The 22,846-nt window shown below is 40.0% G+C and overlaps 1 protein-coding gene across 2 annotated transcripts in view; it reads left to right on the top strand.

Moving 5' to 3' along the window:
* Nucleotides 1-22,846, top strand: part of XPNPEP3 (X-prolyl aminopeptidase 3) — a 72,579-nt gene that overhangs the window by 19,301 nt on the left and 30,432 nt on the right. For both annotated transcript variants that reach the window (XM_029955749.1, XM_029955750.1), the window contains 2 exons: nucleotides 8,773-9,180; nucleotides 12,090-12,292. In XM_029955749.1, coding sequence (XP_029811609.1) covers nucleotides 8,773-9,180; nucleotides 12,090-12,292 — 611 coding nt within the window. The remainder of the gene's footprint in view (nucleotides 1-8,772; nucleotides 9,181-12,089; nucleotides 12,293-22,846) is intronic.

The raw sequence follows: 22,846 nt of genomic DNA, 5'->3' as shown, positions 1-22,846 counted from the left end.
GTTGATCACTAATATGCCCTCCACTTATCACCCAAGCAGGAAACAGTGATTCCATGAAGGAAGGCAAATGCCACAGTTATGAACTGTGAATCTACTTTTATATTTGTACGAGAAAAATATTAACACAGTTCCCTGCCATTGCCATAGAAGGAACGCTGTCATTAGCAGAAGATCAAGGTGTTCGACTCACATAAACACTGCAATTTATCAGAGTATAGGGAGAATTACTGCCAAATGAAGCATTATTTTCAAGAACTTATGTTTCTAACATTGTTACATTCCTAGACACAATTAATTTTGGATATGTGATATAGTTTGTAGCGCTTTAAGAAAGGGCTCTTATTCAGAGTTGGGCTTGTCACAATGATCTGTCTGACGTATCTAGAACCACTTACTCATTTTTGTTCAACTACGACGGTGAACAGATCCATTGGAAAGTGTTCAGTACAACTGTGTGGCCCACAATTTGGGAGAATGCTTTTACCGTTTACCTGTTGGCCCGTTATCATCAAATATGATGGCTCATGGGGCGCCTGGGTGGCTCAGTCGGTTAAACCTCTGACTTCGGCTCAGGTCAGATCTCACGTTCGTAGGTTCGAACCCCGCGTTGGGCTCTGTGCTGACAGCTAGCTCAGAGCCTGGAGCCTGCTTCCGGTTCTGTGTCTCCTTCTCTCTCTGCCCCTCCCCCTCTCATGCTCTGTCTCTCTCTGTATCAAAAATAAATTTAAAAATATTTTTAAAAAATTTTAAAAAAATATGATGGCTCAGACTATACAGTTATTGTCAAATATTTTAAGTAACATTTAAAATGATAAAAAGATTGGTTCTAGATTGGGTGCTAGATAATAATTCCTGAATCTTCTTCCCTTAGAAGCGGCAAAACCAATTAGGTATCCATCTTTCAGTCATGGTTTAGTTGTAGTTCTGCCTTGAGCATGAGGTGTGTTTTTTTTTTTTTTTAAGTTTTGTTAAAATGATTGACTTTAATATCTAAAAGATCAAGATTTATTTTGGTGGGGTGAGATTTTTAATACTATTTAAAAGATTAAAGTACACACAAAAAAATAAATAAAAGATTAAAGTGTGTGTTCAAGAAATGACAGAAATTGAAAAAGGTCAATCTGCCTAGACCATTGAGTGAGTTTTTTCAAAACATAAATGCATGCCAGGATCTCAGACTCACTGAATGTCAAGGGAAGGGCTTGGGCCATATGTTTCGAAGAGCTCCCTGGGTGTTTCTGAGGCACACCTCCTGCCTAACAGGTGGTGGGTTTCAAAACATTTTTATAGGTTTTACCTGATAAGCAGAGTAGTAATATATTCATGTTGATTATTCATTTTCCTTTTGCCTTCATCTTCTGAAGTAGAGTTGTTTTTTATTTTTTTATTTTTTTTATGTTTTATTTATTTTTGATACAGAGGGAGATAGAGCATGAGAGGGGGAGGGGCAGAGAGAGAAGGAGACGCAGAACCGGAAACAGGCTTCAGGCTCTGAGCTAGAGTCAGCACAGAGCCTGATGTGGGGCTCGAACCCATCAACGTGAGATCTGACCTGAGCCGAAGCCAGAGGCTTAACCGACTGAGCCACCCAGGCGCCCCTAGAGTTGTTTTTTAAATTTACATCCACGTCAGTTAGCATATCATGCAATAATGATTTCAGGGGTAGAATCCAGTGATTCATGCCCTACATATAACACCCAGTGCTCATCCCAACAAGTGTCCTCCTTAATGCCCCTGCCCATTTAGCCCATCCCCCCACCTCCCCAGCAACCCTGTTTTTTCTCTGTATTTAAGAGTCTCTTATGATTTTTGTTCTCCTCCCTGTTTTTATATATTTTTCCTTGCCCCTATGTTCATCTGTTTTATATCTTACATTCCTCATACGAGTGAAATCATATATTTTTCTTTCTCTGACTAATATTGTTTAGCATAATCTTCTGAAGTAGATTTTAATGCAGAATAAAGACTAGAGTGTTTATATATATAAACTTACAGGTGAATAAACCTATATATTTAATCTATATGTATGATATATGTTGATTATTCATTTCAGGGTACTATTATACAGATAACTAGCTCATAGAAATTCCATAAACTGCCATCTAGTACAGAATTTTACACTATTTCTATGTTTTTTAATGCTGGGAGAAAAAGAAATTTGAAGTATAATAATGTTCCTGTGGCTTAAATACTGGTACATTAAAAATAAATGACTTTTGTATTTCTCTTTAACCTTTGTGCATATTTCTCATTCATATTGAGAAATTCTCTGAAGTAAAGATTAGCAAGAATCTGCCCTAGAAAAGAATCAGGAATCTTCTAAAGAATTGAATAATAAAAAGCTTCTAAATCACTTAAGATAAGACTCCTCCTTTTTTTTTTTTTTTTTTTCACTTATTTATTTTGAGATAGAGCAGGTAAGCTGGGGAGAGAGAATCCCAAACAGGCTCCCGTGAACCATGAGATGATGACCTGAGCCAAGATCAGGAGTCAGACACTGAACCACCTGAGCCACCCAGGCGCTCGGAGACTCATTCTTCATCGTGTGAGAAAGCCAAAGACTTTCAGGGCTTCAACCTAAAAGTTGCTTTGATAGAGATGGTAGTTGTCCATGTAAATTTTACTCTTCCAAGGTGCTACTTGGCTTTGGATTACCAGGATGACAACATCTTTAGGTATAAATTCTTTATAATAGTAATAATTGTATAGTAATGTTTCTATAGTGCTTCCTATTCTGAGTATTTTATCATTTCATCCTCCTGACAACTTTGAGAAGTAGTTGCTCTTATTATCTCATTTGACAAATGAGAAAACTGAGTCATAAAGCTGTTTGGTGCTCTCTCCAAGTCACTCAATAAGTTGTTAAGCCAAGATTCCAGTTCACCAAAGTCTGTCTGTTGAGTCCACACTTACTCACAAAATAGTACACAACACTTGTGCCAAAGAATACTATCTGGAATGTCCAAAACGTCTATTTTTAATAATAAATTCAACAGAGGGAAGCCTTAGCCTAAAAGGTATTTCAAGTTTAGAGAGTGGTATACTTTTTAAAATGTGGTGAATTTATGTATAATGAATTGCACAGATCTTAGATATGCAATTCAGTGAGATTTTTTAAATAATTTTTTAGTGTTTATTTTTGAGAGACAGAGAGAGAGAGGCAACGTGCAGGTGGGATAGGGGTAGAGAGAGGGAGACACAGAATCCAAAGCAGGCTACAGGCTCTGAGCTGTCAGCACAGAGCCCGACACAAGACTCGAACCTACAGACGGAGAGATCATGACCTGAGCCAAGCCATAATGGACTGAGCCATCCAGGCCCCCCACAATTCAGCGAGTTTTGACAAAGGTAGATGATGTGGAGAACAAAGGCAAAAGAAAACAGTAAACTTCCTTACAACTTACAGTCTATTGACAAGTACATGAGACAAGGCAGAGTGACCTTCCTTGAGGAGCTTAGGTGCCTCAATGTTAAATCTTTGCTAGAGGCAAAAGGCAACCTTAGCTTGACATTAGCCCAACCTCCAGGATCCTGTGAAGGTCCCTTTGGAAACTTCCTTTATCTCCGCCCCACCCCCCACCCCCACCCTGCAAGATGTGTATTAGCAATCCTCCTTTAAGCCTATGGCCCATTGTTAACCCATCTGAAGGATCTCATGTCTGAGGTTTTACTGAACAGTAATAAATGACCTTATTCTAATAGCTAGCCCCTCAAGGTCTTAGAAACCTTGCTTCAAAATTCAAGAATTCTTTCTTGACAGGTCACTTCTGGACCACAACATTCATATCAGTAGACCCCAATATAACCCACACACCCCAAGAGCATTTTCATCACCCCAGAAAGTTTTCTCATGCCCCTTGTCTGTCTCCACTTCCATCCTTAACTGTTGCTCTGGTTTCTATCAACATGGATTGTTTTGCCTGTTCTTGGAATCCTACAGTATGTGCCTTTTCTGTCTGGCTTGTGTTGCTCAATATATTCTAATAAAATCTACTTATACTATTTTTTATTATTTATTTGGTCATTTCACTTTTTCTGAGAGGTGTATGTTCTACTTTATAAAGGAAACATCAAGGGGTGCCTGGGTGGCTCAGTCGGTTAAGCCTCTAACTTCTCAGGTCAGATCTCACGTTCGTGGGTTCGAGCCCCGCGTCAGGCTCTGTGCTGACAGCTAGCTCAGAGCCTGGAGCCTGCTTCCGGTTCTGTGTCTCCTTCTCTCTGACCCTCCCCCTCTCATGCTCTGTCTCTCTCTGTATCAAAAATAAATAAAACATTAAAAAAAACTTTAAAGGAAACATCAACTTTTTTTTAACCCCCATTCTACATAGTAATAGATCATTTTATGAACTACTTTCTTTTACACAATAAAAACTACCTAATATTACACAATGTGTTTTAAGGACACTGTTTAAAAATCAGACCATGTTAAAATCCTAATCTCGTTACTTTTAGGAAATAATTAAAATACATACCTAGATTGTAGCAAAGACCTGCATTTTCCCATCCATTTTCAGTCTTTGTAAAACTTTCCTCTTAGGGGTTTTCTGCTTGCTTGCTTAAATATGAAGAACGTTTTTCTTATTCTTGTGAGAAGTCCAATCCCAAATGTCCTAGAAGAGCTTTTCCTCTTGGCTGCAGTCTCTGAACTGATTATGAGACTTTGCTGTTTTCAGAGTCCAGAGTATGACATGTAGGCATTTGATTGGTGAATAAACTTGTTAGAATAGCCCATCTATCCCTAATTGACTCAAGGTGGTAAAACACTTTGTTCTTACTGTGTTACAACTTGAAAACATTACCAGACTGTCTGTTCAGATAGTTTTATCCGATGAAATTCAGGCCAGATTCACCATTGCCATGGTTAATTGCATGATCAAAGGCCGTGATAACTGCCAGGTTTACCTCCAGGGTTAAAGTCCGTTGCTTTATCACCCCCCCCCCCCGCTTTTTTTTCCTCCTTCAAATGATAAGGAAAGATGTCTTTTTTCCTTGGATAATTTTTTGTCATGACCAAAGGGGTTCTTTGTTACTTTGAGATTTCAGAAGTGTGGAACCATTTAGTTAATGGTCACTCCATAGTGTTGATGATTCATAAACTTAGGAAAATGTAGCCAGTGTTTTAAATGTTTCTCAGATAGTCATTTGTACGCAGTTGGTTCAGGAAGGAGATGAATGCCTTGAAGGGAGTAAAAGGTAGTTTTTCAATCCTGTTTTGATTTCCAAATAATTGTATCTTTTTCTAGAAGTTATTTTCCAATATATTTCTACATGTACTTTGTTATTAATGAGAATGAGAGAGAACACATAGGTTAAGGTCATTAAAATTGTGAATTTTCTTATTTTCCAAATTTAAAAAAATCCCACAAAATGAATTAATTTTTAACTTAGTTTTTTTACATGGACTGTAGCTATGAAGAAACCAAAAGCAAAGCAAACCAAAAGGAAAGGGAGAAAGGAGAAGACAAAAAGTAAAGGTTGGATGATCTACCGATTATAACAAGCCTCTGCTTTTATAAAAGAGTATCTACTGCATGGGTAAATTGGGAAATGTCCAGTGTTGGGGAGCAGCGGCAGACTTAACATCCGTAATTATCAGCTAGATAGTTCTGGCACAAAGTTCAGCATTCTGCCCAAAAGCCCTAGAGAACTCCTGGCCAGCTCAATCTAGGGAAAACAGAAATGCAATAGGAGGGGCCCCTGGATGGCTTAGTTGGGTAAGCATCCAACTCTTGATTTGGGCTCAGGTCATGATCTCACAGTTCATGTGTTTGAGCCCTGTATTGGGCTCTGTGCTGTCTGCTTGGGATTCTCTCTCTTTCTCTCTCTCTCTCTCTCTCTCTCTCAAATAAACTTAAAAAAAAAGAAAGAAAGAAAAAAAGGAAAAGATGCAATGTGAGCTCTTCTGGGACTGAGTCTGTTAGTTATCTTTTATTTCTTACCAACTTCATGAATAAAAGTGTACATTTTTTTCTGTTGTAGATGAATAAGAGTTAAATAAAAATTGATATTAATGGAATGCAAACAACAGAGTGGGCTGGAGAGATAAACTATACATAGGTAAAACAACTAGATGGTTCCAAGGTTATGTGTACTGAGTTATGTGTACTGAGCATGAGTACTAAGAAAATTCAGAGGTCTTTGATCCAGCAGTGTCTGTGCTAGGACTATGATAAAACTAAAAGCAGCAGTACATGGGGCATAAAAGTACCAGCATATAAATACAAAGATGTTTATTATTACAGCAAAAAGCTGAAAACAATATAAATGCCCACCAATATTGAAATGGATCAGCAAGTTTTGATACATCAACCCAAGAAATATTTATGGAGACATCAAACAGAATGAATTGAAGTTATTCAAGATGACTTGGTGGGAGGAATTTCTATAAAGTATCACTGTGATAGAAAAAGCAAGATACAGAAGAATGTGTAATAACCCATTTTTATAAAATACTAGTGATCAATGGAAGTATATGAGTGTTGAGAAAAATAGGAAAGGATATGTGCTACCTTATCAATATGGGTGAGGTATTGATGTGGGTGGAAGAAGAGAAGGGAGGACTCAAACAGCAAAGGAAAAGGGAAAATATTTAACTATTGAGAGTTCAGTATGATGTGATTACATTTAGACACAAGTGTAGACTGTATATATAAGAATGAGGCGGTTAAATAATTCAAAGGGACAAATCAGTGTGATCTAGGCTAATCAGAAAAGCCTTTTGAATAAGAGGTGTCTAGAAACAAACATACATTGAGCCCACATTTTTGAGAATGGAATTACTATGAAGGGAGAAGAGATTTTGAAAAAGGGACACATTGTAAGCAAGGTACTAGGGAAAGAACAGATTAGACCTATGTAAGACATAAGAAGGAATTAATATCAGAATAATTGGAGAAATAAAAAAAAAAGCTGGCCAAATCACCAAAGACCATATATTATGTGATTTCATTATATGAAATCTCCACAAGAGACAAATCTATAAAGACAAAATAGATTAGTGGTTGCCAAGGGCTGGGGGGCAGATTGGGAGGAAATGGGGAGGGACTACTAATGGGCAGGGGCTTATTTTGGGAGTGATGAAATACTCTAAAACTGGTTTTTGTAATGTTTGCACAATCCTGTGAATACATCAAAAGCCACTGAATTGTATACTTTAAGGGGGTAGATTGTATGGTATGTAAATAATATCTCAATAAAGCTGTTTTTTTTCCCTTTAAGTTGACCAGATAAATTGGAATCCCGTGGTAGGGAGCAGTAAAACTACTTGAGAGCTTGAATTTAATGTAATGGACAACAAAGAGCCATTGTAGGTCATGAGCAGGGAATGGGCTGCCCATGATTTCTCTCTTTTATGCTCTTTTTCTCTTTATTTGGGATATTTATTATAAAAGTATATACTCATGAAAACAATTCAAATAATATTAAAAAGCATGTTAAAAAGAAAATTTTAGTCTTAACTCAATCCCCAGAGATGACCACTATAAAAATTGAGATTCTTTACTAAAGTTTTTCTCTCTCTTCTTTTTTCTTTTTTTTTTTTTAACACAAATGGGATCGTATTACTCATCTTGTTCTTTAATTTTTTCATACAGCAGTATTTCATGGCTGTCTTTTCATACTTGCATGTGGAGCCTGGCTACTACAGGGAATAATAATAGTACTCCACATCACAGAATCAATGTAAAGATTAAATGAGTTATTAACTGTAAATAACTAGAATAGTACCAGACACATAAAAAGCATTCAGTAAGCATTAGGTGTTGTTTTACTATTATTATTGTTAAATTTAGGCTGAGGGATACAGCTTTCATGAGTGAGTGCTTTAGTAGTTCCTTTACTTTGGAACCTAAAGCAAAGGCAGGGATGATTTCCATTTCAGAAGGGAAGCGTTTACCCAGTCACCACTGGGCTGGAAGCCAGGCAGTCTGCTGGGTGCTAATACTGAGAACTCACATGAGACACTTCACAACGCAGGTTCTTAATACAAGTTTCATGGAAGGGCTTAAGGGAATCAGATACTCTTGAAATTGTATGTCAGAAGTTTGTGCAGTAAACATTGAATCCACAGCCTTTAAAAAGATTTAGTAGGGAATCTTCAATCCTTAAGAGCCACATGCTTTATCAAGTTTGCTTCTTCTGACAGCCACAAGAGGTAGATAATACCACTAGAGGTTTTGGAAAATACAAAGATGACCCCAACTGGAAAATACAAAGATTTTGCCTGAGGAAGGGACCCTTACGGAGGTTATAATTATACATCCATCATTCAACAAATAATTTATCAAGTGCCACCTATATTCCACTTGTTATTCTAAGCTCCAGGAATATAACACTGAAGAAACAGACAAAAATCTATGTCCTCATGGAGTTTACATTCTTTTAGGAAAGTCACACACGGATAATATCCTTCTCCTCACCTTTCATCTTGGCACTTCAAGTCAACCTTATTATATGGCTAACAATGCCTTCCACATGATAATGTGCCATAAATATTTGATCAAATGAGTAAAAAGAAATGAAAGAGCTACCAGAGATATTAATGGGTCATGATCCTGGTTTTCAGGCAGGACCACGTTTAACTATCATTTCCAAATGTTTAGAGTGGAATAGAAAATGTGAAACATGTGTTATGTCCTTAATTCCCCTTGTGCTATGAGTAGATGGGGCAGAAACTGGAGAAATGAACTTGTGTGTCTCCATCTAGTATTGTTACCTTAAAAGTACTTCAGCCCCATTTAAATGCAAAACATCATTGTTATTTGTCTCTTCTAGGAGAGGTGACACCAGGACTATCCCAAGTGGAATATGCACTCCGCAGACACAAACTGATGTCTCTGATTCAAAAGGAAACACAAGGGCAGAGTGGGACAGACCAGACGGTAGTTCTGCTGTCCAACCCCACGTACTACATGAGCAATGACATCCCCTATACTTTCCACCAAGACAACAATTTCCTGTACCTGTGTGGATTCCAGGAGCCCGATAGCATTCTGGTCCTTCAGAGCCTCCCTGGCAAGCAGTTACCAGCACATAAGGCCATGCTTTTTGTACCTCGGAGAGACCCTAGTCGAGAACTTTGGGATGGCCCACGATCTGGCACGGACGGAGCAATAGCTTTAACAGGAGTGGATGAAGCCTATCCCCTAGAAGAATTTCAACATCTAGGACCGAAATTGAAAGGTAATAAAATGGGACAGAAGTCAAATCACAGGCCAGATTTGGGATTAAGACCTTCTTGCCTATTTAGACAAAGTTCTTAATTTTTTCTTTTTCTTTTTTTTAAAGTTTATTTATTTTGAAAGAGACAGTGAGTGCACAAGCAGAAGAGGAGCAGAGAGAGGGAGATTGAAAGTCCCAAAGAGGCTCCGTGCTATCAGTACAGAACCCGACGAGGGGCTCAGTCTCAGGAACCATGAGATCGTGACCTGAGCTAAGATCAAGAGCCAGACCCTTAACCGACTGAGCCACCCAGACGTCCCTAAAATTCTTAATTTTCTAAAATGATTATCATAGTGTTTCCTTGAGCACCATAAAAGGAACATAAATCTTTTCCACGAGACTACTTGAAAGTTTCCATTTATGCATTTTCTAAGTCTTTGTTAAATTATTCATTCACAGAGACTGTTGACTGTCGTAGTTTGAAATCTCAGAGAGTTTTTAAGGTTTATTTATTTTTGAGAGAGAGAGCACACGGGAGGAGCAGAGAGAGGGAGACACAGAATCTGAAGCAGGCTCCAGGCTCCAGGCTCCAGGCTCCAGGCTGTCAGCACAGAGCCTGACACGGGGCTTGAACTCACAAACCAGGAGATCATGACCTGAGCCAAAGTCGGATGCTCAACCAACTGAGCCACCCAGGTGCCCCAAGAATTTTCTTTTAAAGCAGAGGATGGGCATGGGTCATTCTTCAAGATTACTGACCAATCCATCGACCTTTGACCACTAGATATTACTTCTGCCAGCTCTTCAGAAAGAAGCCATATTCCCAAAGAATGACCAGTGCTTCACCAGTGTTGAATTAGCTGGTGATACATATTAGAATTACAAACGCCTACTAGATAGTGGAAATGTAAATTTTTTACATTTCTTCTGGTAAAATGATCACTCATGATGTTTTGGGATTCTTTTTCTGGAACTTTTTAGAATCTACACTACATTATAAACTATCTTTAGTGATTCTTATAAATCTACAGCCTGGGAAGCATTTTATTTTTTGAAGTGCCCAAAAGTCACTTAGAGCCAAATTGGTAAATAAGATGGGTAAGCAAATTGGAAACTACTAGTTTTAGACAAAATAATGTATAGCTGTAAAACTATAGTCTAATCTTCTTCTGTGGTCTATAAATGATTTCTGAAGTCTGTTTCTAAAAAAGAATTCCAAAATTGTTTCCAGTGAGCATGGACTTTATCCTGCAAAGACTCCTTTGAAAGAAAATACTCATTTGAATATGCAAGTGCCAATATGTTTGAATCGTTTCATTGTTTTATACAAGTATTCTCTATTTTACAGAGAAAATTACTCAGCTAAGCTAGTGGGACTTTCTCATGTCTTCAAAGTTGTCATAAATGTGGGACACAATCATTTTCTTTTTAGTTTTTTGATTTTCTGAATTAGTTGCTAGCTGTCCTATTCAATAGTCTAAATTTCAATGACCCAGTATTGTTTTTTTTTTAATAGTTTCTTGTCAAATTGGTTTCCATATAACACCCAGTGACCCAGTATTGTTAAAACTTCATACCAAATGTATTTCTCAAAAGGACTTCTCATTCACCATTCTTTTTTTTTTTTTTTGACATTTATTTATTTTTGAGAGACAGAAAGAGACAGATCATGAGCAGGGGAGGGGCAGAGAGAGAGGGACACACAGAATCTGAAGCAGGCTCCAGGCTCTGAGCTGTTAGCACAGAGCCGGACATTGGGCTTGAACCTATGAACTGTGAGATCATGACCTGAGCCAAAGTCAGATGCTCAACGGACTGAGCCACCCATGTGCTCCTCATTCACCGTTCTTAATGTTAGTAGTTTACGAGACAAAAGCAGTAGGCAAAGGAAAAGATTCAAGAAATCGTATTTATGTAAAGATTTAAAAACCCAAAAACGTTGGGCTATGATTTCATACACTGAAAACAGGTAGTAGAGGTTGTTTTACTTGTCTAAAACTACAATTAAATTTCTAATAAAAATAAGATTAGGATTTGACATATATATATATTGAAAACCATTTTTATTTCAAAATGAAAATATTTAGGAGATTGTATCACTAATCACTTACAGCCAATCAGATTCTTAGGGTTTCCCCCTCTTCTGTCCCAAATACTTTGTGTAAAACATACAGCCCTTCGGCCGTCAGTTGTTGGGAATGCTGCTCACAGGCCGTGTCAGGAAAATAGCAAGGGACAAATGGAGACCTGGTTTCAGTGGGGATATTTTCGTTGTGCTTCTCAGGCACAGACAGACCATTTCCTGGGTCTCTAAGTTAAAAGGAGAGCGGTGGCCGTGCGACGCGAACACATGGCAGATGGGAAAGGAGAGGTTTCCTGGGTTAGTGTGGGCAGGCGCGTACCTTCACTACAGTGTGTCTACAGCGGGAACAGTTGCTCCTCATAGTCGCAGTAAGAACCTCCTTTCACTAACGCCGGGATGGTGCGGAAGGGACCACTTGGAACCACACCGTCATGATCCGAGTACTTTTTTCTGTCCGTTCATGTTCACTCATTCAGCGGGGCCTCTGACCCAGTTGTGGTGTGGAAAACAGTTTTATAGCTTTTCTTCAATGATGAATAAATGATGAAATCGAAGCTTGAGAAAAGCTTTAGTCCCGTCTGTCATCTTTATAAAAAACACTGAAGTTTAGGGGCAGAGAAGCTAGATATTTGGTGCCAGAATATCCTGCCATTCTCAGGGAATAGCCTTTCCGGTGATGCACGACCTGACCTTTCCGTTGCCTCAGTCCTGAGAGCTTTTGCTCAGCCCTTCAGGGCTCCACGCGCGCGTTTGACGGTTTTGACTCGCGTTCCAGTCGTTAAAGCAGTTGGTTATTCCTGTTGCTGCTGTTTTATTTTAAATGTATTTTCTTGCTGCTCATTTTAAGATGAGACCCACATGGTCTGGTACGACTGGATGAGGCCCTCTCACGCACAGCTTCACTCTGACTACATGCAGCATCTGACTGAGGTCAAAGCCAGGAGCAAGAATAAGGTCCGGGCTGTCCAGCAGCTGGTACAGCGCCTCCGGCTGATCAAATCTCCCGCAGAAATTGAGCGAATGCAGATTGCTGGGAAGCTGACATCACAGGTATGGTTCCTATTGAAAAAATTTTCTCCAAATTAAGAAATCTAAGTTCCTAGTGTGTAGTGGGTACCGTGAAGTTGTGTACCCAGTGCAGTAATCTCACAGTAGATGGACATCTACCTTCTGCTTTTGTGTGTAGTAAACATGTCCAGAGACTCGCTCAGTACCTTGTAAGGCAAAATAAATCTGCCTTCTTGTATCTTTTACCCATAATCTTAGTTGTTTCTCCTTGGAACAGCATAAATTAATTGATTGTATTCCCTTTCCTTATGGTAACTGCAATTAACAGGGGCAGTTAGACATAGTTTGATTGCTAAAGAAGACTCAGGACCCAGAATGACAGTACTTACAAATCTGTAACTTACTATAGGAAAGGGGTACAGTACAGCAATAGCATTAAAGTAAGAATACCTGTCACGGTCAATGGCCGTCCCACAGAAAGGATCCGGAGAAGCCAAGTGCAGGATCTTGTCCTATCTCAGTACGGGGTGGCTGGGATGCATTTTCTCCCATGGATAAGGAACCACAGATGTACACACAAAATACCTTGGAATCAAGGAGCCCAAAATGCAGTCTCAGCTAGGGATTTTGGGGTTGGGTCATATTGGCATATTCCTGCTGTATAACAGCAGAGCTCATGGACCGAGTGAAAGCCATTAATCTCACTCTTATCAGTATTGAGAAACTGGTACAAACCCCCCCAAATTCCTTGCAACACTTTCATTAATTGTGGTGAAATACATATAGCATAAAAAATTAAAAAAGAAATATACATATAAAATTAGCCATTTTAGCTATTTTTGAGTATATAGCTCAGTGGCATTAAATACATTCACATTGTTGTACCAACACCAGCACTGCATATCTCCAGAACGTTTTCATGGTCCCCTGCTGAAACTCTATGCCCGTTAGACTGTAACTGCCCATTTCTCCTTCCCTCTGACCCTTGGCGACCATCTTATTTCCTGTCTCTGTAATTTGTATATGAGGTACCTCATATAAATGACTCATAGCAATATTTGTTCTTTTGTTTTTGACTTATTTCACTTAGCAAAATGTCTCTAGGATGCAAACATGCTGTGCTATATATGAGAATTTGCCTTTTTAAGGCTGAATAATAGGCCATATTATGTATATGCAACATTTTATTTATCTGTTCATTGACATTCGGGTTGTTTCTGTCTTTAGGCTATTGTGAAATTCTTTGCACATTTTGCTTTTCAAACCCCTGTTTTCATTTCTTTTGGATATGTACCCAGAAGTAGAATTCTAGATCAAATGGTAATTCTGTGTTCAAGTTTTTGAGGAGCCGCCATACTGTTTTTCCTAGTACCTGTGCCACTTTACATTCCACCAAGGGCTCCTGGTTTTCCATACCCATGCCAACGCTTGTTTGTTTGTTTGTTTGTTTGTTTGTTTGTTTTTAATAGCCATCCTAGTAAGTATGAAAGGGTATCTGACTCTGGTTTTGATTTGCATTTTCCTGATGGTTAGTGATGTTGAATGTCTTTTCATGTGTTTATTGCCTTCACGACACTTTTAATGAGTATGCTTCATGCTATGCCTTGACCAAAGGCACTGCCATGCAGGAATTTAACAAATCAGCTCAAGCTAATTCCAGGAATTAACCCTCCAGAGCAGTCCACTCCCATGACCCATTATCAAGTCTTTTTTCTAATAAAACAGTAATCCTTAGTGTGGTATCACTTACTTGCCTTACAATATCATATAATTAGATAGATCATCAAAATGCACACACAGAATCTAAACACATACAGTATTCAGTATGACCTTGGTATGGATTTAAACAAATAGTTGAACCATCCATTTATACTTTTCCATGTGTTTCTAACTACACAATTCTTCTGCTGTTTGGATCTATAAGTGTCTGGGTGTTTTTTTTTTAATTAATTTAACTTTTTAAATGTTTATTTTTGAGAGACAGAGCATAAGGCGTGAGGGGCAGAGAGAGAGGGAGACACAGAATCCAAAGTGAGCTCCAGGCTCTGAGCTGTCAGCACATAGTCCAACATGGGGCTTGAACCCACAAACCATGAGTTCATGACCTGAGCTGAAGCCAGATGCTTTAACTGACTGAGCCACCCAGGCGCCCCTGTAAGTGTCTGCTTCTTAATGCTATACATCTGCTGAATTATTAATCATTAATCAACTCTGAATATTTCTCAGACCATTTCTTCTCCATAGGGATAGTGTCCTGAGATAGCTCTAATTCATTCTCCCATTGTATTTTATTTTATTTTATTTTTTAATTTTTTTTAATGTTTTTTATTTATTTTGGGTACAGAGAGAGATAGAGCATGAGAGGGGGAGGGTCAGAGAGAGAGGGAGACACAGAACCGGAAGCAGGCTCCAGGCTCTGAGCTTGCTGTCTGCACAGAGCCTGACGTGGGGCTCGAACCCACAAACGTGAGATCTGACCTGAGCCAAAGCCGGCCGCTCAACCGACTGAGCCACCCAGGCGCCCCCTCTCCCACTGTATTTTATCATTAATGTCAGTATTATCCTAAATTTATTAGTATCTACAATACTAATTTTACTTATGCCTCCATATTATACCATACAGCAGTACCATTGTAGTTACAGTATAAATTAGAAAATAATGGTGTAATTATTTTGTCCATCCCAACACTATCTTACATGCCGTCTATTATTTCTCATGGGAATTTATGTCAAAGGCCATGTCTCTGCTTTTTCAGGATTCAAAATATCTTAAGAACATAGCTAAATTCCTTCTTTTGGGTTATGTGGTTTGACAGATATTGGTTCCCGTTTAGAAGACACCAGCAGCAGGATCTATTACTGCTACAGGAACCTGTAGTCCTGTTTAAAGTTGTCCAGTATCAGGGTGCCTGACTGGTTCCGTCATTAGAGCATGTGACTCTTGGTCTCACTGTGATGAGTTTAAGACTCACGTTGGGTGTAAAGATTGCTTAAAATTAAAAAAAAAAAAACACCTTTTTTTTAAATAACATTTGTTCAGTGCTCACAAACTGCACTATAGGGAAAGGATACTTAGCATTCCGTGAACGGGCTGAGGCTGTTAAAGAGCACCTGAACAGTGTGCGTCCTCTAGTTAAAACTCGCAGTAGAAAACAAGACTTCCTCTAGACTGTAGGGCCCAAAGTGGCCCGTGTTTGTGCATGGCCTAGGTTTCTGCTGTGAGAATACCTAGCCGATGCTTGGGACACCTTGATTCCGTTTGAATTAAAGGTATCTAGTGCGCCTGGGTGGGTCCATTTGGTTAAGTGTGCAACTTCATTTCAGGTCATGATCTCACGGTTCATGGGTTCAAGCCCCACGTGGGTCTCTGTGCTGACAGCTCAGAGCCTGGAGCCTGCTTCGGATTCTGGGTCTCCCTCTCTCTCTGCCCTTCCTTGTTTTGTGCTCTGTCTCTGTCTCTGTTTCTCTCAAAAATAAACAAGCATTAAAAGAAAAGAATTAAATCATCTAATAACCCAGCTCGTGTTAACATGCGAGCTTGTTTAACCCTTTGCTGAGTTGATTTGAGCCTGTTGTTTTCGCGTATGGTGTAATTATAAAATCCATTTCGTCAGCATCGTTAATTTTTCAAGTGGACTGCCGCTTTTGTCCCTACTCCTTCGACCTAAACGGGTCTTTTTCGGCAATAAGTCTTTCCTCATTACAAACAAACCTGCCTGACCAAATACTTCCAAGCAGTTCCTGATCCCACGAAGGCTCCCTTATGTCAGATGGGTCGACCCCAGAGAGTGTTGTCGTTGAGGACTGACTGCTTTTGTACAATGAGGAAGCACCTTGTGCCTCGAAAACGTTAATTCCCGCACGCTCGGAGCATATGAGTAGTAGTCACTCCTAAGCGGACTTTGGTTTGAGTGTTTCACAGCCCTTTCCATAACCACGCAGATTCCAGAATTCTCAGGAATGTGAGCCCACCAGGTTACACCCAGGTCTTACCCTTCATCAGTGATCCAAGCATCTGAATTGCTCCTCCTCCTCATGTCTGTTCACCCACAATAACAGGCCAAAGAGCTGTTTTTACACATAATAGTATTTTGACAGATGGAATGTGCAGTGGATAACATTCTACCACCATATTCTAGTACCTTTTTCAAATCATCATAACGATTAATGGCTATGGAATGTTCATTTAGATTATTAATAGATTTCAAACTCAACCAGCTGAATATTTCCCATAGGTTGCTTCCCTACATAGCTCCTCTGTAATAGATCCATTCTGTGAAATGAGAACCAAAAACATTTGCGTTATTGCATGTAGTCCTAGCAGAGCCCCATGTCTTCATCTATTCTGAGGAAACGCGTCACTCTAGGAGGTATATTTGTTAGCTTAGCTATTGTTCCGCTCTCGTTTTGGCTCTTCAGAAGGGGAGACTTCATCAGAGTCCTTTGCTCCAAGGCGCTTCTGGGTCAAAGCTAAGAGAAGCTATTATTCCCTTGCTTTAAGCATCTCCTTAGGCACCAAAATTATGTTAGATTTTCCTTTTGTGGCACTCATTTTTTGGCTCTCTTCCCCTCAGTGACAATCCAGCCTTTTTCCCACTTGTCATTAATTTTAACCCACATCTTTACCACTGAAGAAGAATTCTCTGGCTAGTCCATTCCAATAGTAGAAGGACAGATTGGATAAATACAGAAAAGTGGGACTAAACTTTTGGCAAACAAAGCAATTTTTATTAATTTGAGCGTCAGTGGGGGCCAGTGTTCTATGTTTTTGTTTATTTTTATGTTCTTTTTTTTGAGAGACAGAGACAGTGCGAGCAGGGGAGGGTCAGAGAGAGAGGGAGACACAGAATCCAAAGTAAGCTCCAGGCTCTGAGCTGTCAGCACAGAGCCTGACACAGGGCTTGAACCCATGAACCATGAGATCATGACTTGAGCCGAAGCTGGTTACTTAACCGACTGAGCCACCCAGGCGGCCCACTTTAATTTTTTAACCTTTTCACAGTAGCACCCCATGTTCCCTTGAATTAAGTTTGTCATTTCTAAGGGGTTCCTTTGCAGCCCTAGGCAGTGCTATATGCTATGTTCCAAATTCAGTAAATCCGAAAGAGTTTCTTCTCCACATCTAGCCAGTGACTCATACATTTGTAAAATGTCTTGAGTTCCCTGCCAGAGATGACCCTGACCTTCATGTCAATATTCTCTTTCCATTATTTTTATATTAAAAGACCCTATTTTGACATCTGATGATAGTGGCTCATTGGAATCTTTTTCTTTCTAAAATTCTGCTAAACTCAGATAAATTGAGTGTATCGGCCTTGGGATTTTTATACCCTGAGGAGTTTGAGGACAGGCAGTTTGCCAATTCTCTGCCTTACTGTAAAATTACCAAAGTTTGGCACTCCTCAATTTCCTCCTTTTTATATCATTAAAAAATTTTTTTTAAACATTTATTTTGGAGAGACAGAAAGAGACAGAGTGTGAATAGGGGAGGGGCAGAGAGAGAAAGAGACACAGAATCTGAAGCAGGCTCCAGGCTCCGAGCTGTCAGCACAGAGCCCAATGTGGGGTTCGAACCCACAAACTGTGAGACCATGACCTGAGCCGAAGTTGGATGCTCAACTGACTGAGTACCCAGGCACCCCTAAAAATTTTTTTAGATTTGTGTTTTGAGAGACAGACACCTTACCCCCAGGGCAGAGAGCCACTGAAGGGTTTTAAGCCCAGGAATATCATGTGATTTGCATCTTGGGGGAGAATCGATCTGCACTTTTCAGTTTTTTGGGTGTTGAGTTTGATAAGTTTTTTATAGACTTTGGATACTATTCCTTTATCTGATATGTCATTTGCAGATATCTACTCCCATTCTGTCAGTTGCCTTTTAGTTTTGCGATTGTTTCCTTCACTGTGCAGAAGCTTTTTATTTTGATGAGGTCCCAGTAGTTCATTTTTGCTTTGGTTTCCCTTGCCTCCGGAGATGTGTTGAGTAAGAAGTTGGTGCAGCTGAGATCAAAGAGGTTCTTGCCTGTTTTCTCCTTGAGGATTTTGATGACTTCCTGTCTTTCATTTAGGTCTTTCATCCATTTTGAGTTTATTTTTGTGCATTTTTGTAAATGGTGTAAGAAAGTGGTCCCGGTTCACTTTTCTGCAGGTCACTGTCCAGTTTTCCCAGCACCATCTGCACCGTTTATTCCATTGGATATTCACTCCTGCTTTGTCAGAGATTAGTTGGTCATTTGTTTATGAGTCCATTTCTGGGTTTTCTGTTCTGTTTCATTGATCTAAGTGTCTGTTTCTGTGCCAAATATCATTTTTAATTAACCATTAAAAAACTGATTTACTTTGGGATCTGAATCATTGCCCCCTTTCTTATTTTTTTCAATTTGCTATTTTTTGTTGTAAAATTTATATGACATAAAATTTACTATTTTAACTATTTTATTTTTTTTGAGAGACAGAGAGAGAGAGACAGTGTGAGCAGAGGAAGCTCAGAGAGAGAAATACAGGGTCTGAAGCAGGCTCCAGGCTCTAAGCTGTCAGCACAGAGCCTGACGTGGGGCTCAAACCCACGAACCATGAGATCATGACCTGAACCAAAGCCAGACGCCTAACCGACTAAGCCACCCAGGCACCCCTTTTTAACTATTTTTAAGTGTACAGCTCAGTGGCATTGAGTGCAGTCACATTGTTGTACAACCAGCACTATTATCTATTTCCAGAACTTTTTTATAATCACAGATAGCTATTAGAGTTTCCCCTTTCAATATTTCCCATTTCCCCTTTCACCATCCCTTGGTAACCTCTAACCTACAGTGAACTTGTCTATTCTGAGTACCGCATATAAGTAGAATCATACTTATGATTGCCTATACTTTTGGTGTCCTATCCAAAAAATTATTGCCAAAGCCAACATCATGAAGCTTTTCCCCCTTTTCCCTATGAGTTTTATAATTTTAGCTCTTACATTTTAGTCTTTGTATGTGTTTCTTTTGTTTATTTTTGAAAGAGAGAGAGAGAGAGAGAGAGAGAGTGTGTGTGTGTGTGTGTGTGTGTGTGTGTGTGTGTGTGCGCGCGCGGGGGAGGGGCAGAGAGAGAGGGAGACACAGAATCCGAAACAGGCTCCCGGCTCTGAACTGTCAGCACAGAGCCCGACATGGGGCTTGAACCCACAGAGTGTGAGATCATGACCTGAGCCAAAGTCGGACACTCAACTAACTGATCCACCTAGGCGCCCCATATCTGCTTCTTAAGAGAATCATATGGGTAAATCTTCATGACCTTGGATTTGGCACTGGATTCTTAGATATGACACAAAAAGCAATAGTAACAACAACAAAAAAATAGACAAATTGGACTTCATCAAAATTAAAAACTTGTATGCATCAGAGGACATCATGAAGAGAGTAAAAAGATAACTTATGAACAGGAGAAATATTTGCAAATCTATATCGGATAACAATCTAATATCCAGAAGATATAAAGAACTCTTAGAATCAACAACAAAAAAGACAAGGGTTCAACTTTATTCTTTTGCATGTCCTCTTACTGGATTTTATTTCCCTTGTAAAGTCCTCAATTCATTATTATCTTTTTATAATCCATATGAGGAAGTTGAGATTAAAGATCTGAAACTATCTTTTTACGTCCTCCTGGGGTCCAACAGCAAAGTCATATGTGAAGTCCCTATGACAGTGTCAGTCATAACCGAGTAAGAGGCGTCCCATAAGGGTGTTCCTCTCCTTCATCAGAGTGCTCATGCAGCACTGCTTGCATCCACAGTGTCTGTGCAGCATCAGGAGGCACTGAGCGTTTATATAACAAGGGAGAGTCAGGGCAGTATCCCTTGTGTGTTGGACCTGTCTCTTTATCCACTCTAGTAAACTAGGGATTGTCATGTGATCCATAGAAAGCCCTACATTTTCCTCTCCTCAGCAGTGTTTAAAGCCAAAGATCTAAAATTCTCAGGATCCATTTTTAAAAAGAGTTCATCAGGGGTACTTGGGTGACTCAGTCAGTTGAACCTCTGACTTCAGCTCAGGTCATGATTTCAATTCGTGGGTTCGAGCCCATGTCAGGCTTTGTGCTGACAGATCAGAGCTTGGAGCCTGCTTCCAGTTCTGTGTCTCCATCTCTCCCCTCCCCTACTCATGCTCTATGTCTTTCTGTCTCTCAGAAATAAACATTAAAAAAATTTTTTTAAAGAATTCATCAGGTTGTTGCATCTAAATCTGTAAATTGGCTCATTTCCTTAACTAAATAACCCCTTTCACCATCTTTTGTCCTGCCTCATCAGTTTGCCCTACTTGAATTAGTTGTAATGTCTCTCACAAGCTGATTTACCTAAACCTTAAGTGGCCTGGGTTCCTTTGGTCAGAACACCACCTATTGGCCAAAGGTGGAATTCTTGTGAAGGAGATTCTGAGCTTGCTTTCAGCTGATAGAAGCAACAAACAAACAAACAAACAAACAAAACACTGAGTTTTTAACAGAACTGCCATTGATGTGCACTTCTCTTCTAGTCCATTTTTGCTAGCTGCTAAAGTTCAGGTTCTATCATTTCCTGATTCCAGTGATTCCAGCAGGCAGACCAAGAATGGTTTGGGAGTCACTGAAGCTCGTGGTTGGATTTTTGTTCTCCTTATCAGAATCATTCTTTTTCTTTCAAAGTAATGCTTTAACCATATATTTAATTAAGAGTAATTCAGGTATGCTGGAACAAATGGATATTCACATGCAAAAGAACGATCTGGGATCCCTACCTCACACCATCTACAAAAATTAACTCAAAATAGATCAAAGACCTAAACTTAAGAACTAAAACTGTAAAATTCTTAGCAGAAACATAGTGATGAATCTTTATGACCTTGAGTTTGACAATGAATTTTTAGGTATGACACCAAAATAAGCAACACAAGAGAAATAAATTGGTCATCAAAATTATAAACTTTTGTACATCAATTAAAGGATATTATCAAAAAAGTGAAATGACAACCTATAAAATAGAAAATGTTTGCAATCCATATATCTGATAAAGGTCTAGTTTTCTAGAATATGTAAAGAACTCCTACAACTCAAAAACACAAAGATAACCCAGTTAAAAAATAGGCAGAGTACTTAAATGAGCATTTCTCCAAAGAAGATATACAAATGGCCAGTGTGGGCATAAAGAGATGCTTAATATCATTAGCTATTGGAGAAATGCAAATCAAAACCAAAATGAGGGGCGCCAGGGTAGCTCAGTCGGTTGAGCCTCCGACTTTGGCTCAGGTCAGATCTCACGTTCGTGGGTTTGAACCCCACGTTGGGCTCTGTGCTGACAGCTAGCTCAGAGCCTGGAGCCTGCTTCCGGTTCTATGTCTCCTTCTCTCTCTGCCCCCTCCCCCTCTCATGCTCTGTCTCTCTCTGTATCAAAAATAAATTTAAAAAAAACATTAAAAAAAAACAAACAAAATGAGATGCCACTTCATACACAGTAAAATAATTTAAAAACAAAGCACACAGGAAGAGAAGATGGCAGTGGAATAGGAGAATCCTCGCTCACTTCATCCTACAAATAACAACTAGATAACTATCAAATGATCCTGTATACCCCAGAAATTGATCTGAAGACTGGTGGAACAAACTCTGGAAGAGGCCCATCGAAGAAGGGAGGAAGTGCAGAGACACAGGTTGGGAGAGAAATAGAACGTGGCCACTGTGGTGGGGAGGGAGCCACAGTCCCAGGGAAGGGCTAGAGACAAACTCCACACAGAGGAGTACTCGGGGTAACAAATTCTCATGGCAATTGACTTCAAAAGTGAGAGGGTGGCTCGCTCCACGTGGATCCAGTGTGTTGTTGAAGTCTGTGAGCCCGAGTTTAGGCTGGCCGGGCCTAAATTCGTAATAAAGCCCTTTGCTTTTGCATGCGTGCTTCGGCCTCCCTGGCGGTCTCTGGTTTTGGGGGGCGATATTAAAATCTGGGTACAACATAATGGTGCATTGGCCGGGAATCCCCCCCTTCAAAGCTCCTGGGACCCCGACACATTGGGCCTAATCGCCAGCTGGCACAGGTACTGCTGATGGTACTGGGGTTCGTCACCAACACATACATGAAGGAAACGCTAAATTCCGGTTCAAGATCTGGAAAAAGACCAATCGGCTGCCTCTCCCAGGACCGCGTCCCTGCCTCACCCGAGAACCACTGAGCGGCTTCCGGTCACGCTGCACTTTGCGCCTTTTCGGAGCCTCTGCCCTGCACTGAGAGGGAGCCCAGGTGATGGCAGCCATGCCCCTGAACGCTGGAGCAGGAGCTGGTGACCTTTGAGGATGTGGCTGTCTACTTCACCCAGACAGAATGGGCTGGTCTTTGTTCTGGACAGAAGGCCCTGTACAGAAGCGTGATGCTGGAGAATTATGGGAACTTGACATCCCTGGGATACTCTGTTCCCAGACCTGCCCTGATCTCACTTCTGGAGGCGGGCAGTTTGCCTTGGGGCCTAGAGGCACAGGGTAACCTGTCTGCAGAGAGGACCAAAGACATCTACAAAGATACTGAGACCAACAATGACAGTGAGTCCACCTCAACACAGGGAATTTCTGAAGAAAGAGATGTCATGTTGT

This window comes from Suricata suricatta, chromosome 10 (assembly GCF_006229205.1).
Source record: "Suricata suricatta isolate VVHF042 chromosome 10, meerkat_22Aug2017_6uvM2_HiC, whole genome shotgun sequence".
NCBI lineage: Eukaryota > Metazoa > Chordata > Mammalia > Carnivora > Herpestidae > Suricata > Suricata suricatta.
This window is presented reverse-complemented; position numbering and strand designations above follow the sequence as displayed.